The 18,297-nt window shown below is 40.8% G+C and overlaps 1 protein-coding gene across 1 annotated transcript in view; it reads left to right on the forward strand.

The window, feature by feature from the left end:
- The window catches only part of LOC129091828 (protein TANC1-like), a 97,628-nt gene that overhangs the window by 25,668 nt on the left and 53,663 nt on the right, over positions 1-18,297 (forward strand). Inside the window, exon 3 of the mRNA XM_054599524.1 lies at positions 14,197-14,301. Within this exon, the coding sequence (XP_054455499.1) occupies positions 14,235-14,301 (67 nt within the window). The 5' untranslated portion in view covers positions 14,197-14,234. The remainder of the gene's footprint in view (positions 1-14,196; positions 14,302-18,297) is intronic.

Here is an 18,297-nt window from a genome sequence, read left to right on the forward strand (position 1 = left end):
TAAAGGTTTCATCTAGAACCCTAAAGGGCCGGGGCTGATTTGGTGCAGTGTAAACGACAAAAATGATTGTTCACAATCCTTTGTTGTGGCCGTTCCCTTGGGTTCTTCTTTGGACTCTTAGTCTTACAAAGATGCCTTGAAAAACCCCTTCTTCAAAAACAGCATTATTCAGAAGCAAATGGTTGTGGGTAGAACCTGAGCCCTTCAGGAAGAACCTGTTTGGAGGCCTTATTTCTATAAATGAAGAAAAGAACATTCCTGGAACCTGTCAGCGCCTCTTTTTCACAGTTACATCAAGTGATTTGCAGGCTGAAGGCACACACATCTCCCATAGAAACTGTCTGTGGATGAGATGAAAAGAGACGTGATGCTGCTAATTCACAGTGGACAATGACGTTCTTCAGAGTGAATGTGAACACGATGATGGTGATGCACAAGGTAATACAGGACCGAACCATAATGCATAATTTATGGCGAAACAGATTCATCTCTTTTCTCAGTCAGGTCGCCTCTGCTCCAATGAAACAGCGTTCATATCCATGCGCATGTAATCCACACACTTATTTCCCCAGACGTGTGCAGAACCCAGGCAGTTGTCAACAATCACTTTTGACAATTGGACCGGTTTATTTATGAGGCCCATTCGAGGGCAGGAACTCATTTGCTCAGCACCAAATGTCATTATAAAACCCCTTTGACATACCTAAGCCACTCCGTCTCTTTATGGCTTTCTCTCTGGCTGTTTGGATGGTTGGCAGTACCGTATTGATCTGTTCTGTTCTTGTCCTGCGGTTTTGAAACCATACCCACCCTCTGAATGTCTGATGACTCTCTACCTTTGGGGTATGCTGGGTGCATGGACTCCTTGTGGGTTTTCTTGACGTCACAGACATTATTGGTTGATGTCATGAATAGAAAGCATCAACACATGACCTCTTTGAGAGGAAATTCGACCCCTCATCTTCATTTTTTTTTTTACCTTACTAGCAGTCAGATACAAATATTTCTGTTTCTTTTTTGTCTTACACAGCAGTCAATTGACATGTTAATACCTAGATAAAGAGGCAAAATGCCAATCAGAAATCTCTTCAAATTGACATTTTCCATTCTATTAACCATAACCACGATATTTACCTATTCGTAACCCAATCGTTTTAGTTGCCTAACCCCAACTCTACCCTTAATTAAAGGGTAACTTTGGTATTTCTCCACCCTATTTACTCATGTTTAAGTGTGAGACTAATGGGGACAACAATTTTCTAAATTGGTCCAGTATTGAGCGAGACTTGTGCTGCAAAGTAATCGTTGGGGAAACTCCTCACCGTCAATGTACGTCCTCTAATTGTATTTGTTTTTGCCACTGACGGGCTCCGAATGTAATTATAAGTGTCTGCCAACATTATGTGAAGGATACTACAGAGAAATAAAACCGTTTTCTTTACCTGCCGCTTGATTTGGTCTGTTCAGCGGCTGAAGTCTGCCGCGTTCTCCCTCAATACTGGACCAATTTCAAAAATAGTTGTTCCCATTAGTTACTAAGACACAAATAGGTGGGACAAAAACAGAAATTAACCTTACCTCAGACTATAGTTTCCAAGTGCAGATTATGTAGATGTCATTTTAGAAATGTTAGTTTAGGATTGGCATTAAATTCATTCTGAGGTTTTACAAAATAGAAAATATCAATATTTTTGTCTGGTGAATCTGTGGTCCTTCCCCAGATGTGTGCTCTTGTGACCGGCAACCGTTAACCAAATTTTTTTTATCTGCCTTATTGTCATGGCGTACCTTACTAACTAACTATTTCTTACTGTCACCTTATGTCCATTTGTTGTTGCAACCCACTGCAAACAGCAAGTCAGTGATTGGTCGCATCGCTGCAGTGCAACATTTCTTTTATTGATTTTATTGAAGCAGCAATGCAAGTTGAAGCTCTGTCTTGTGGTCTGCAATTCATTTGAGCTGCAAATGCCTGTAAGGATGGTTAAATATTATCCCAAACAGCTGCAGCGTCTTTGCTCTAGTGCTCTTTTAAGTTGGTTTAAGTTAATTTAAGATGAGGACTTTAGTAGATTCGTGGAGGAAACCAAACCCGGAGTGCCCTCGTGGCTTTACTTCCACTTAGAAGCCATGCTAAGCCTATCAACCACTCAGCTGCACTTGATGCACAATACCCCCAGGCAAGGAAGTCCAACGCTCTATCTGGCTCTGCTGCTCAGAGATACAAAGTTACTACAAGCCCTCAACAGGCCTCTGGCTAAGTGTTGTGTGGTCAAGCATTTTAAGGAAATGAACCGAACTGGGACGCACACACGGACATGGAATAAGAGCAAATGGGAACTTGTGCTAGTTGGTGATTTAGTGCTTCCCCTTGAAGTGGTCAGATCAACCCATTTGGATTTCATCTGAGGGCAAAGTTATGTGAGGCAGGCAGAACGGACGGGGCAGAAGGAAGAACCGGCAGTTGCAATTCTGTCTGAAACCAGCTTCAGGCTGGCGCTGGATCCATGTGACAGCTGAGCCAGGACAAGATGTGTGGGGACGTTAAGAGAAGGTATCACAGAAATGTTATGCATGAGTGTCGAGGGATGAAAAAATGATTCACAGCTCTTTGACTTCTTTTTCTTACACTGAATCCCTCTGGATGCATTTAGGATTACTTGACTCCGATACACAAAATGTTCTTGATTTAAATTAAGAGATTGGTTTTCCCCGTTTTATCCCAATTTCAGTCCAATTCCACCCCTCCAAAAAAACTTAAGTAAGGAATAGGAAACATATTGTCAAAGAACTGAAGGTCTTACAGGTAGGGTTTGTATCTTTTTCAAAAGCATTTTTGATCATTTTTTTGTAATTCTCTTTTCATCATGACATCAATCAAGGAAACAAATGCCCTGACTAAGAATTAGTAATCTATGGTATCCGTGGTTGTCACATTACTGTACTAAGATCATCCAATCATTGAATACGGCCGAATGTAAAGATTGGACGGGCTCTCTGCCTGTGCGTATTCTGCCAGTACACTCATTGATCGTCAGCAGAGTGTCACAGCTGTGAGCACTAACAATAACCACGTTGGTTGTTAGTATTGATAATTGTGGGACATTGGCTTTGGGAGGCCTTAAGGACGGCTGTCAGTGTTGCCAACTTGGTGATTTAATGGCTAGATTTAAACATGTTTTGAGCTAGTGCTGCTAGCTACTTTTATTGAGAAAGAATTGGCATCATTTGGCTGTTTGTTTGGGTGAATAATTGAAAAGTTCTGGCTTTAAACAGAATTTCTAAGGCAAGAAGATAAGACAGTGAATCAGAATCAAGCTGAAGGTCCTTATCATGTCAGCTGATATGGTGTTATAGTTTTGCTTATTATCAAGGAAAAACGTTCAGCTAATTAGAGGCCTCGGAAGTTCTTTAGCTATGGGGCAGATGCCAGCTTTGCCTTGTTGGTGCTCAAGCCTTGATGCTTAATATTGTTGCCAGCCAATTATCTTTAAATAGACACAATCAAGAGATACAGAAAACACAAATAAGAAAGTCCAGGGTCTCTGCAGTGGTGCCCTTTTCTGTTAACCAAGGTAGGCATGTATCTCAATTAAATGTAATTTCATAGAAAATGTAATTTATTTACCCTGTAACCTTGTTGTCTCATGGAGTGTTATTACAGCGCATACAATTTGAGACTGCATCTATCAAATGTCAAGGACAGTACACAGGAAGAGTGATTCCTAGTGAAGTGAAGGAGACCAGGAGATGCTTCCGGCCCTTTTAATTCAAAGAATTTCATCACATACCCGGAGACACCGGCTGATTCTAAATGCCTCCATCTCAATGCAAATGTGCGCTTCTGCCAAAGTTGATTACTTGCGGTTAGTGGCCTTCTGCAGAATGACCTTCCCTCCTCATGTCATGACTCTATTTGCCCCTTTTAAGCTGCCTGTCAAACACCGAACCATTCTTCTTCCCGGAGCTCTGCTCTATTTGTTTGAACCGTATCGGGGAGCGAGAGGCATACAAATGGCAGCCCCCCCGAGATAGATTTATGCAAAACAAAAATGATTCCGTGTACTCCACAGACCCGATGATGGGCATGTCCGTGGCATATGTCAGCAACGGAGATGAAAGGCTGTTATTTAGATTAGGGTTTTGGACTCATCGTTTTATTAATACATCTCCTGGCACCTCTGCTCGGACTGTCAATGCAGATGGTGCAGCAGCACTTCCAAACGGCCAGCAGGTGTAGCAGTGAGGTCTCTGCATGGAGAGGATGAAGGAGGAGGGAGTGGAAGGGAAGCAGCAGCTAGTGGGATTAATCGAACTACCTCATTAAACCTTCCTCCTCTCTGGGCAATATTTAACACAGTGTTTGACCTTTCACATCATCATCCAACTCCATTTGTTGTTAAAATGGTAATCTTTAAAGAGTTAACCTCGGTAATGCTATATCAGTAGAAGAGTCCCAATACTTCACTCCTCCTCCAGTATCTCTCTCTTTTTCTACCTGCTCGTGGCAAAGCTTGGAGAGGTTTTTTGCTCATCCCCAAAGTGTAGTTGCTGTTGTTCACAGCAGCAACCAAACAAGAGCGAGGGAGCGTTAAAGCAGCACATTCACAACACGTTATAATCAGAGCTTGGCTGCCGTTGTCATTTCAGTGCCTGCAGGGGGGGAAAAAATCATTAATCACTTCATATGAACTGCCTGCCATTGAAGAGATTATAAAGAAGACGTGCAATTGGACTTTAACTAAAAACTGTGGACACGCAGCTCTGACGGAATAAAAAGGTTTTGTGCATTTAGATGATTTATTTCCCTCCTTAATCTGGCTACACCTACCTTCATGGCTCGCAGTATTTCATCCCATTATTTGGTCTTGCCCAGACATTTACTAAAAGAAACATGGGGAAATAAAAGGCAATGAAATATGCCCTACTTCATTTGGCTCTTTGTGACTCTGATAAAGGTTGACACGCTATTTCAGCCGCTTCCTTTGAGTAGATTTCAACGAGAGGGTGGGAGAGGTCTAAGCTGGTTTAAACTGGGCATAGATTTGGTCCCAGTGAGTGCCAGTTGGCCTGTGTAGGAGGACTTCTGTTTCCCCCACAGGGAGATGACACAACCAAAGCACATAATACTTCACTTGGCTACATGTAGGCCATGTCGGTGTGTTGGAGAACACATCAAGCCCAACTGGAGCAGTATGGACTTCAATGAAGGGCATACCTACCTTAAAGTGTTGGCCCTTTACTTTTGAACTGTCAGAAAAACAGTGTTGCCAATCTAACAGTAAATAGATTGAAATATTGCATGTGCATATCTCGTTTTCAAGTGCTCTTGGGAACCTGTGCCAAAAGTCGTCTTCGCTCTTTAGCATTGCTCTGTCAAAGCTTGAGGGTTGCAGATGGCGTGCTGACATTGGGTCTAAATTACAGCTCATGTGTCAATGGAGAGCAGACGAGTAACTGCTGTTAGGTTTGGCTGTTCACCGCTATACAGAGTTTTAAAGCAGGAGTAGGAGATACTTCAGGGGTCACGTTCGCTTTCTGCAATACACAATGCCAGGTGGATTGCAGTTGGAGCGTTTTCCAGTTTTGGTGGGACATAAAACTCTCCTGGTTCAATGAAGTCAAAGTGTAAAGAAAAGAGAGCAATGCATTGCAGTAAAAAAGATCCAATTACAGAGCTTAAAATTAATAAACTAAAGGCTACGTATTCAGCAGTTTGAATTGGATAATTTTCAGATTGTAGGTTGATTTGGGAGAAATTCAGTAATTGTGGCACAACAAATAGAATACGACGATTTACGCCTATTGGAAAAGCTGCCTGAAGCTCATGGGTATCTGATAGTCATAACATAAACCAAATACCATCATCTACATGTGCTCAATGTAGAATTCTGAGCATATCTATTGCCTCCACACAGCTCTCAATAAGTTGAAGGCCAAGCCGCTGGCTAACTGCTAACAGCGCTAACGGCACAGACAGTGCAAACAACGGCAACAGTGCTGACAGAGCTAACGGTACTGAATGTCGTAGATAGAACCCTAAACTATCCAGAAATCTCTCATTTGAATATTGAGATATAAAACAATACTTTCAACTAAACTATTTGTAGTTCTATATTTCACAATAGATGTCTTACTCTGATATCAAAATGTGAAATGAAACAAATGTCTTCTCTATTGGAGTTGAAAAACATTCCCATCCTTGGAAACACTTTGTTTAATACTTTGGTATGTGACGATACTCTAAAGCTTAATAATTTGAACATTCCTTATGTTCCATGTAGATCTAGTAGCAGAAAGCCGAGGAACTTTCAGACAGCAATCTTGGCCGCCCTGGGATCCGAACCTGTCCCCCTGTGACTGATCGTGATACAGACATCACCACCTTCCCCTGCAAGGCAATGATTGCAGGGGCATTAATCTAGATTTATAAATAATCTATCGCGGGGCAGGAGTGCAACTTTGTTACCCGCAACCTTAAGTGGTTTCTGCATCGCCCTGTGCAGCTCTCACCTTGCCAGCCGGGCCCTGACACTTCCCCTTATTGATATCAGTGTGATTTATGGAACTCTGCTCCCCTGGCCATCCTCAAACTGGAGATGGGCGTGTGATTTATCCCCGTCTGATGCTGCAGGGCGTGAGGACTGAGGCTCAGATTTTTTTGCATCCGTTTTTGAGTGAGAATATTTTTCTGTGCTGTGTTAAGAGATGCAGCAGGATTTTTTGTTTTTAATGAGCAGGTCCATTTGCCACTATCTTCTCACATCACTCTTTTCTCCATGAAAGCATCACAGTGCATAGAAACAAGTGGAGGAAATAAATGGAATCATGGATGACTCAGCTTCAATTACACTGCCGTTTCAAGATAAATATTCTCTAACAATGCTTCGTCTGGCACCGGTCTTATTTGATTATGGTCTGACATTCATGTTTTCCAGACACACCGTCGGATTCATCTATAATTGCTCTAAGAAACGTGTGTCCCTCAGGGCAGAGTCCATTTGTCGCTCTCAAACTGTTGATGCCTCGCTGTGTCGAGGGATTCTCACTCTTGCGACGACAATATTGAGCTGTATTTCTTTCTGCTGTGAATCATAATGACCAGTTTAAAGACGGATTCTTATTATATCTTTTATAACAACTTAGATTTTACTCAGAAATTTTCCCCTAGTCATTCACCTCCCTGAAAGATTAGATTTTAATAGTGGGTACTACAAAAGTGCCCCCGTTGAAATGGCACAATTTTCCAGCCTCCCTCTGCTGTAACATCTGTGTTATAGGTAATCACAGTAAGAGCACTCCCATGGGAAACCCTCCTCGCTAATTCTATGATTGTGTCTGTGTGGTTTCCTCTCAGATGAGTTTTAATTTGGAGGCCAGGGGTAACACGAGATAAATCCTATTGGCCGCCCTGAAACAATGGCCTTTGCCATGGCAGGCCCCATTAAAGGATACTTTATTGATTGTAAATAAGCTTAGTAATTAATGGAGGGTCACGTCGGTTCTCGGTCCAGGCTCAGACTCAGCCTGCTGCCAGTGGGATTTCTTTGATGTTTAAATTTTTTTTGATGGGGCTTAGTGATTAAAAGTTTAAATCATTCTACAGGAGGGTCACGGCATGAAGACACATAACATTATCTTCTAATATTCTCCACATAATGCGATGATCAAACAATTCTTGTTTAATGACCAAAGCTAATAATGCTACGGAAAGTTTAAAGCCTTTTCTGTATGTATCTGTCAGATTTCAAAAGGCATATTTGAGACCTATTTTGAGTGTTAATTCAGACCTTCTTGAAGCTTAAAAATAGGCCGATTTAACCAAAATCTTTTATTTCTTATGTCAATAATGATATATATCACAATATAGCATGTTTCCCTTTACTGCAACAAATGAATAGTCTGTATTAAATAACCACATGGTGAAGTCTATTTTTGTTTATTCCTCTGTGAATTTAATTCTTGACAACTCAAAGTACTGAGTATTTTCTCATTTAATTGCAAACAATACTTTAGAGTGGAGTTATAGAGAAATAATCATTGTTTCCAGCTGTACGCAGACTATGTTTGCATTGTCAACTGATACTCAAAGATACAGCCTGTATCTGCACAGATGTTTTACACTCCAACTGCAGCTTAGTTTATTCCTTTGTACATACATGTTCCCATATTTAATTATTACCTATATATAGAGGCAATACAACTCGGCCTCAATGTGCAATGTCGAAAAGTGCAATATATTACTGTTTTATTGGTCACAGTAAAAACATATTTTCTATTTATGATATGTATTTTTATTCTTCTCTATTATTATAACAGTTTGTTGAATGTGTATGCACTGTCAGGACTGCTACATAATTGTTTTGTATTTTAAAATAAAGATTTTCTATTTTCTATTCTATACATGCACACAAATACTCTGTATAAATCAGATTGAGACAATAATTTGTATTTAACTGCGCTAAGATGCTCCCATAAGCAGAATTCTTATTCAATTTTTCTGACACATTTGAGTTTATTTGTGCCCGTTTTTATCATCCTGAAGACGTAAATGTGTATCAGGATATCTGGATGAATGATTTTAACATTGAAACACGATAAACCACCACATCGAATCGTCGCCCCAATTCCTACTTACAAATAAACCGTTTCATATTTCATCAGAACAAACAAACGCGCTGCTTCTAAATGTGACCGGAGCAGACGAAAGTGTCTCGTCACCGCCGGGCCGGTGAATGTGCCTTTAAGTGTTGTTGTTTTTTTTTAACACACTGGAGGAGCATCATGGCCGAGCTGTGGAGGAGCCTGAGATGGGCTGCATCCGCTTACGCACATTATCCGTGAGAGCATGCTGCTTTCTTGGCTTCCCTTCACACAGGCCGGTACACCGGGTCAGAGAGAGTGGGAACGAGAGCGATGTGTGTGTGCTTTACACCCTCAGATGAAACACTGCTCGTATACTGGTGCATCTTTCTGCCCGGCTCTCTCTGTGGCGACCCGTCTATATGTGTGTGCTCACTTGCCTACTCACTATCCTGTCCTCTAAGATTCCCTACATTGATTGCCTCCTGACAGCGATATCGCTCCCTCTTCTCTGCTCTGGCAGCTGGTAAACTGCTCTAGCCGTAGCCTGGTTAGCTCACCGCTACACACATATGGAAGCAGATTTATCGTGGCTCGGTTTTTAAAGTCCTCTGTATTTCATCCCCAGTCCTTTCTAGCTGCTACAATATGCACTCACTGAGTCATGCCTCTTTTTTTTTTTTTTTTTTAAAGATTATCACAGAATGCCTCCTGGCCTGTGCACTAACCAGACCAGACATAATAAGCTGCTCCCCCTGCTCATATTTAATGCTGAGGTGAAGTCGCGGTTGAGTCTCACGGATACGTAGCCGGGGCTGAGTCTCTGGAGGTGATGCGTGCACGCCGAGATATGACCCGTTGTCACCTTACACCCCCTTACCGCTGTCTACATCTTGTCATGAGACGGCACATGACTCATACCAATGAATTGATTTCAGACCGTGAGAAGGCCTTCCACATGATAAAACCACTCATTGTTGGAGCGTTTATCTGAGAAGTAAGTAAAGGAAATCTACTCAGTTTGTGATGAACAGTGTGAAAATGGCTCCTGATTATTAATCTTGGATTGTAAGAAATATTGGACTGTTCCACTCAGCCCACGCCACGATCGAAGCATCGCCGCTCATCCACCCTGAAGTAACACTGCATGCTTTTGATGTGACTAATGCTTTTCATGTATCCCTCTGGTAGGTGTGAGGATCACTTGTGTCACCGTATCATAAAGCAGCTTTAATGACTGCCAGCTTTCAACTAGTTCTTTCCCAACAGCCAATCCGGTTCAAGTTCACTGCAACACCTTTTTATCGCAAGTCAGCCTATATTTACACTCAAGAAAATTGCAACGGTGATGCATAAACGATTAGAATATCATGAGGATTCTTAAAAACAAGCATCTAATAGACTACATCGGCCTTTTGCGATAAGTGCTACAAACCTCACATGAAAACAAAAGTGTTATCTAGTTTAACACCTGTCGAATATGGACATATATAGAGACACAGTGGCAAGTTGCCTGAGAATATATACAGCTTTTCTGATGAAATTGCATCTTCTTAATTGGAGAGCTGGACGCGAGACAGAGGCGTCTCTACATCAGGAACAATCTCACACAGGGGACCCAACACTGTGCTTTAGATGCAAGCAAAACACTTGTTTCTTACATGGGAATACAGGTGTAATTTGGCATTTGCAGGGTGATATTTTTAATCAGAAGACATTTGTTAACAAGAGACACGCCGTCATTAGTGCTGCTTTGTGCTTTGATTATGAATCATTACAATTTCGGCCCTTTGTGGCACATGTTATTAGGCAAAAAAAAAACTAAATTAAAGATGTTTTGAGGGAGTATTTGCCTGAAGCATCAGTTAACTCGCTTTCCAAGACAATCGTATCAGGTGCTGATAAGACGGCCCTGTGGGAAACTCTTCTCTTTACTTTAATCAGACAAAAGCTGCTGCATCAGAGACAAAAGTTAGTAATAAAAAAAGATGTCCGCCTTTCCTCTTAGACCCACTGATTCACATCGGGGCTCATTCTTTATTTAGGGGATCCTGTCACGACGGCTGGGTGTCACTACACTGCTCGGCAAATGAGGTCAAATATATTAATATGTGCTGTCAGTGATCCCCTCTAAATCAGAGGAGTTGAGAAGTGTTTTTATGAGCTGTGGAATTATTAGCCTCTATGATACAAACTGAACTGCATCCATCAAAAGATAACACACTATAAAAATGCCATAACCTCCATTTGCATTGGCCTTGATGGACGCTGCTATTGATCGGAGAGTGGAATGGTACCTGCTGTCAAATGTGTAATAAGATGCCGGCCATATTATCTCCCCAGAGAGTCGTTTTGTTCTCCGTGATGCAATTTCCCAAAATGCACTACTGTTTTTGTTTTGTCATGTTTTTCTTGTGTAGCAAAAAGGCTGCAATTTCATTTTATTGAGCAACCCTTTGTTGCATAAAGAAAATAAATGATCCCTGAAACAATCACATCAGACGTGAGGATCCTGTAAAGCTGCACGAAATGATAATCACGATTATTGTCATCAATATTGAGATTGTTATAATATTATAAAGTTATTAATTGATTTCAGGGACAATATGTAATTCCACTTCAACATTTAAATAAATTCCTGTCCTTATTCACAGGCAAAATAAAATGATACCAATTTTTTTTACCCAAATGAAACATTTTGTGCTACATTCCTGCTAATGTACACATCTTTGCATCATAGTAAGGCCTAAAAATAAGGTTCTTCTTCACCTTAATTCAGTGCATTTTTCCACAGACAGGCAAAACAAGTAATATACAGTATATGTTATATTATCATACTTAATGTATGTTCCTTTCTTTCAGTAGGCTGTGTTCTGGTTAGATGAGTAATGAAGAGATTAGACTTTACATTATGAGCCTGATAATGGCTTAATTTCTCCCTAATCGAACACAATGACAATGAGTAAATTCAGCTTTTTGCTTCTTGTGCGTGCTAAACAAAAGAAGAATACTTAAGTATCTCCACTCTGCTTCTTTCAAAACAACAAACAGCTGGCTTTCTCCAAACAGGCATCTAAATTGATCCGAGGCTCGGTCTGGTCTCATTTTTGGCAGCTCCAGTGGCTCCATCTCAATTTTCAGCTGCTATATTGTTGTTGACTTGTCTTTCATTCCTTTATTTTTTTATTTTTTTTGACACATGAGCTAAACTCTAAATTGGCAACTGCCAGTACTGCAATCTTGTTGACACTTGGAGAACTCCACCCTACGAGAGGACAGACAGACAGACAGCCTGGAGAAAGCAATTACGTTTAAAGGAATACTTCACCCACAAAAGGACTATTTGTATATCAATTACTCACACCATGTTATCTCAAAAATGTTGCATGCCTCAACAGCAAACAGAGAATCAAAAAACAGAGATAAGTCTTGATGAGTTGAAGTAAAGGGCTGTCGCTTTTGACATCAGCAAAACTATATCAAAACAAAACTTGTGCAATATAATCCAAGTCTCATTTATCCGGTCGTATGATCGCAACTTCACAAACACATGCATCTTCACTAAAATCATACATTTTAACCATGCACTTTTGCATAAACAGTCTCTGCAAGTGCAGTGAAAAGTGTAAATTTAATGAAAATATACGTAAAATGATCAAGAACTTCCTCAGTTTTTTGATACTTCGTTTGCCAAAGAGGCATGCAAGTAAAACAAGGTATTCTTCAAGATTGCAAGGTAACACTGGGGGAGTAATTGATTAGAATTATTACTTAAAAAAAGTGAAATATATGGCTGGAGTTGTTGGGTGGAGTCAAAGGTTCAACCTCATGATAAATTAGGATAATCTACACCTACATTATTAAGTGTTTCAGGCCTCCACCTACAGCTGTAGTCTGGAGATAACATTAGTCCATTACATTTGAGAGAGATAACACTTCCTAAAACACTCTCAAAAATGAAAAAAAAGAAAGAATTCATAAATAAGTCATTACAGCAAAAGATGGATTTGGTATGGTTCGGTTTCATCCCACCTGACTACAAACATCATGTGTTTCCTCGTCATTTCCCCAGTGTCCCCCTCAGTGTCTGCTGTATTATGATCCTGAAGCCTTTTAGACCCTCTCTCAAGGTCAGGAGGGGATTGTGAAAAACATTAGTTAAGCAGGGTCGTGGGGGGGAGGAGGGGGATTTTGGAGAGCTTTTCCATGTCCTCCTCTTTTAATTGTTTGGGTCCAAAGCTGGCTTCTCAGCTGGAGTTTGTCTGTGGGGCTCTGCTGAGTCACTCCCACCTAATGGGGAACATCTGCTGCCGAGCTTTTTACTACTCACATCAGAGATATGTGGGAGGGAAGGAGGGAGGGAAGGAGGGAGGGAAGGAAGGAGGGAGGGAAGGGGAGGAATTAGCGGGATAGAACAAGCTGCAGGCCAGAAGTGAAGACAATGTTATTGTTTAAGGTGTTCTTATCTGTCAGCATTGATGCTCCTGTACTGAAACATCATCCTCCATTCTTTTATGATACATCGTTTGTATGTTTCTGTTCCAAACTGTTCCATTTATTGAATTTTGGATATGGCCTTGACCTTCTAAATACAAAGCACATTTTCTCCTCACTTTATTTGCACAAATTCGTGTTTTTGCAGTCTATTTTTATTCACCACAAACAGCCAATGTCATGTCACCAGATATAGAGAGGTTAGCTATGTAGCTTTAAGCTAGTTAGCATGTGTCTCTGTGTGATAACCATGGATGTATGAAGAGAACTGTTCATTCTTGTAAACGTTGCTCATTGGCGCATGAAGCCGAGACAGCACTGGCGTTTCCTTTAGCTCCGCCTCCTAGCTCTCTGTCCGACCTTGTTCTCGGGTCTCATTCATAAAATAATTCTGGATTTGGCTAATAGTGAATTTTACAACTTTTTGGGTCCGAATGATTTAAATAAGGGCTATTCAAGGGTTTGTACTGAGAATTTTATTTACCTTAGAAAAGAAATATCTGCTGATATACCAATTTTTTTCCAATGTTAGTCTATGGGAAGAAATATTTTGGGCCAATGGCACCACATGATGGCGATTGTAGTTCCACCGTTTGGCCCCTATGTAAAATATGTCTTCCTGGGTTTTTTTTTTGATAACTGGAATACTCTTTTTTGTTTGGTTATCTAGAGCATCTCAACTTTTTCCTCTTGTCCAACTACTTTCATGGAAATAATCCTACAACTTTGGTATAAGCGTAAAGTTTCTCATATTAACTCTTAGCTCCAGCAGTAAATTTGTGTCTGTTTCATCCACTAACATCTTTACATTGACTTTATAAGCAGTCATGGCGCCTTTAAAATCCACTTTACTCTCTGAAGACTCTTAAACACGACATTTGTAATGTATGAAACCATAGAGGCGCTCTCATACCACTGGGAACACTTTTAATGGTAGTATTGGCACAGTATTTTTGAGCCAATACTTGTAAAACACGACAATACAATTACATTATAGGATGTGGTAGTAAAGGCTCTTTAGTTTGGTTGTATTGCTCTGATTTCTCTGAATTCTATTGTTAGCAATGTCAGTTCTCACAGCTTTAGTCATGTTTTATTGTCCTTTCTCTCTTTCAACAGATTTTTCTGTAGTCTGGTCCAGGGCATCTGCTGCAGTCATGTTTAGGAACAGCTTGAAGATGTTGCTGACAGGGGGGAAGGCCAACCGCAAGAGTCGCAGCAGTGGTGAGTCTTTTCTTCTCGATGCCAGAGCACAAACAATGCCGCTTCATCCTGTCAGCTCACAGAAGGTGTTCGCTGCTTCTGTGGGTTTATTTTTAGGAAGCAGGGACACGCAGCTCAGAAGGCGAAATGTATTTTGGTCCTTAAAGAGTAATCTACGACTGCTGAAGACCCCCTTTTTTCTGCCTGAAATAGATCCAAACCAGCTCATCAGTTCTGCCGCTTAAATAGCTTCACCTCCCGTTGTGAGAATCTAACAACGCTTTGATGCTCGCACCTAAAATATACAATGTCATGCCGTACTGTGAAGATTTTTGTTAGCATAGTGCGTTCGCAGTAGTTGCTTTCCTGATTGTGTAGCCTGGCTCGGGAGCATTACAACGATATGACAAGCTCAACCAAACGCTCCTCACATCACGTTCAGTAGCTTTGCAGCACCTGCTTAATGTAGGTTTCACTGTTTGGTCGCTGGAGGTTTCTTCCCTCCTTCGTCTAACATATAGGAACCCTACTGTTTAACGATCGCTGTTCCTTTGCTGTGCCATCAGAGCTGTTCTAAAGGCACAGTCTGAATCTCCACGCAAAGCTAACTCAACACTTCCTGCAGCTGTTTCACAGTAGAAGCTTCCCAGCAGAGGAACAACTTTTTAAGCATGTTGGATGAACCTCAAAGTTTTCAAGGTCAAGCCATGCATTGTGGTTCTTTTTGTGTTTGAACATGGTTCTATCATGTATAATAGGGCTGCAGGTATCTGGCCTAATGCTTAGGTGACCTGGAGGCCTTGAAAAGTCTTAAAAGATTAAAAAAATCAGAGCATATCTATGATTGAGGGATTGACCTCATGGGCGGGCTAGCAGCTAACTATGCTCACAGCGCTAACAGTGCAAACATTTGCAACAGTGCTGATAGAGCTAACGGTGTTTACCTTACACAATCATCATTTACTTCATAAGGATAAGCTGAAGCAAAGCATTTTTGCTACTTTTAATTAATAAATAGTTTTAATCATTAAATCCATCCACCCATTTTCTGTTACTTCGTTCCAGATTAATCGATTATATTACTAGGAATTTGTGTTCTAGACAGCTGGGAACTACCGAAAAAAAAGTAGTAAAATCGTGTATTATAGTAATAGTTATATAGAATAATACTAGGCCTTATTGTCCTCATGCTTTTCCTTCATTCTTTGGTATGAACTGTATGATCAAGTGTTAAATTTCATTTTATGTGGCGTTAAAAACGTCTTCAATTTGGTTAAGAAGCTGCCAAAATAAAAAAATTCTGACTGGTTCACAGAACAACCTGTTCCTCCACACTCAGGTGAAATAACACAGTAGACATGACACTCTGAGGTCTTTGGTAAAAACCACATGAAACCTCCTGTTCCTCCACATGCATTACTGTCACTCAAACCTTATGAAGCCCTCACTTAAGAGGAACAGGGTCTTAAATGTGGTAGATACTCACAGCCAAAAGCAACACTTGGGCCAGACAGGAGTGTTCATTTTGTCATATTGCAGTCGCTCTTATCTGAATCTAATAAGTTCTCAGGTTATTGCCAAGGCGATGGAACAACCACCACTCTCTTAACTGTCTCCCCAAAATAGGGTCTTTATTATGGTATGAAAATGTGATATCTGAGGGCTTTTGTCCAGCCTCCCACTCAATTCGCATGGATTAATTCATTTTGTAAAGCTTGAAATATCTCACACTATTTTATGGATGTATTTATGAAAATTCAGTTTGAAACCTTTTTTTTTTTGCAAAGGTTTTGGAGGCTTTTGCTGTGATTTATCGATACAATGGATTCAACTACTGGTTGTCATATTCCATTTTTAAAGAGGCAAATTAGATATTTTGGCAAAGGTTATGCTTTTAAGATGCCTAAAAGCTGCACCTTTCCAAATATCCAGGTTTGAGTGGTACTTAATTCATTTTTACTAGACTTTAGGAGGCCAGGTTTCATTTCAGGAAAAAACAAAACCCTCATTTGACATTTAACTTCCTAGTTGTTATCAATAATACTTTATTTAAAAAGCCTTTTCTTGTCATACAGCACAGGTTATATACAATGCTTTTGTTATCTATTTGCTGTGTGTTGAATAAAACTGAAGCTAATAAAGTATTCTAATAGTCAGTAAAATCGCTTTTTTTTCATAGCTTTTCATAAAAAACACAAAAAAGATATAATTGCATTGTAATTTTTCTCAAAAAGCTGCTCCAGATTTTTTTTTATTTTAGTCGGCAAAAATCTAAAGCAAACACTGTGAAGTCCTGCTCTTCTGGCAATTCATATAAATGCTGCACACATTACATCTATGCATTCATTCACCTCCATTGTGTCGTCCTTCACGTCAAGGCTGAAGTGAACCAAACCGACCTCCTTCTCTGCCGCATTACGTTTGTGTGTTTATGTGTGAAGTGGAGAGGAGACCAAGCGGTAGTGCGTGACTGGAGGACCCTCCAGTGTTTTCATATCTGTTGCTGTCACTTTGCAGGGAGTTCGCTCCTCCCGGCAGACGAGTGCTGATCTCACAATCTGGCTCCTCCGCTGAAACATCTGTATCCCGCAGTCTGTAGAACGTAGAGGACGTTCACGCTCGAAGAGACAAAACACCCACTGCCACTTTAAACCTTTATTTAAAGGCACAATTTACACATATTAGTTATGCATTCACATATTTTCTCTTCGCTGCTCTACAAGGACATCTGGAGGAGCGGTTTAAGCAAACCCTGACTTATCAGTGTATGACAGACAGGGAGCGCTAGAAAGCTACAAACCCCCGATGCAGCTGTGGGTGGAGCACTCGGCTCAAAGAGAGGACTAAACTGTGGATGCGCCGGCTGCAGAAATGGCTCTTTGGTTTATGTGTTCGATTGCGAGGATAAAGCTGAGCGTCCTCTGCGTTTGATGCAGCTTCAAGCGAGTGTCCGGCTTCAGGGATGCTTGATCTCTGAAGGGGGGAATACGCCCTCTAATCTGCAGAAAGGCAGACGAGCCAGCTGTCCCTTGATCTGCACCGGAGACACTGACTGTGAGCCCCAAGTTACTAAGCTGGCGAATGGCGTTTTTTTTTTTTAATTGAATAACACAGATTAGCTGCTCAGATTGCGATGATGCTGAGTAAATCTCTATTGTGACACACTCTGGGAACAGGCTGTTATCTCTCTGGAACTACATTGTGCAGACTGTTTTGTCCTTTAGATGCTATTTATAAAGATATAATACTTGAATATAATAGCCCACTAGGACACAGCCTCACTGCTTTGTCCTTTTGGGACACAATTGTCACACCTGTAGCTTGTGTCATTTGTTTCTGAACCAAGGACAGACAAGCTCCATTGTTACCTTTTAGCTCTGCTTATAAGCATCAAGTCATATGGAGTGATTGCTGATTGGTTGGACAGATTTTGGTGACTGTCATCATCACTACATCAAATTTCAGAGAGTCGTGTGCATCTAACTGCACAGTTTTATGTTTTATTTATCTCCAGAAAACATAATGGAGCACGTTTTGTCGTCACACTATCATTAATAGTTGAGTCAGTCTGGAACTTGCTGGCGTTGCTCTCACTCCAACCACTTTGCCATTAATCAGACGTCTTTTAAAATCTAAAGTGAATGTTCACTCGAGAGTACGAGGGAATAATCTCACACCCTGAGATTCTGGTGTTTAAACAGAAAGGATAAATGTCTGGCAGTTAGAGCAGCATCAGTGTTTCTGTATAAGATACGCTCTGAGACTTTTCATTAGAATGCAGATCAGAATTTAACCTGAGTATGACTTTAAGGCTTTCTTTGTGACACAGAGGCCCACTGTTACTGTTGCCAGCAGCAGTTTCATGTAAGTAAACCCGCCTCGAAAGCCAAAAAAGTGAATCTGAAGGTCTCAGATGTGACACCGTGCCAAATAGTTCTCTAGCTCGAAGAGTGGAGGCGTTTTGTTTTATTTTTGTGGTTGCAACGGCTGAAACTTTGACTGGCATGTCCTTCTTGC

This window comes from Anoplopoma fimbria, chromosome 5, assembly GCF_027596085.1.
Source record: "Anoplopoma fimbria isolate UVic2021 breed Golden Eagle Sablefish chromosome 5, Afim_UVic_2022, whole genome shotgun sequence".
NCBI lineage: Eukaryota > Metazoa > Chordata > Actinopteri > Perciformes > Anoplopomatidae > Anoplopoma > Anoplopoma fimbria.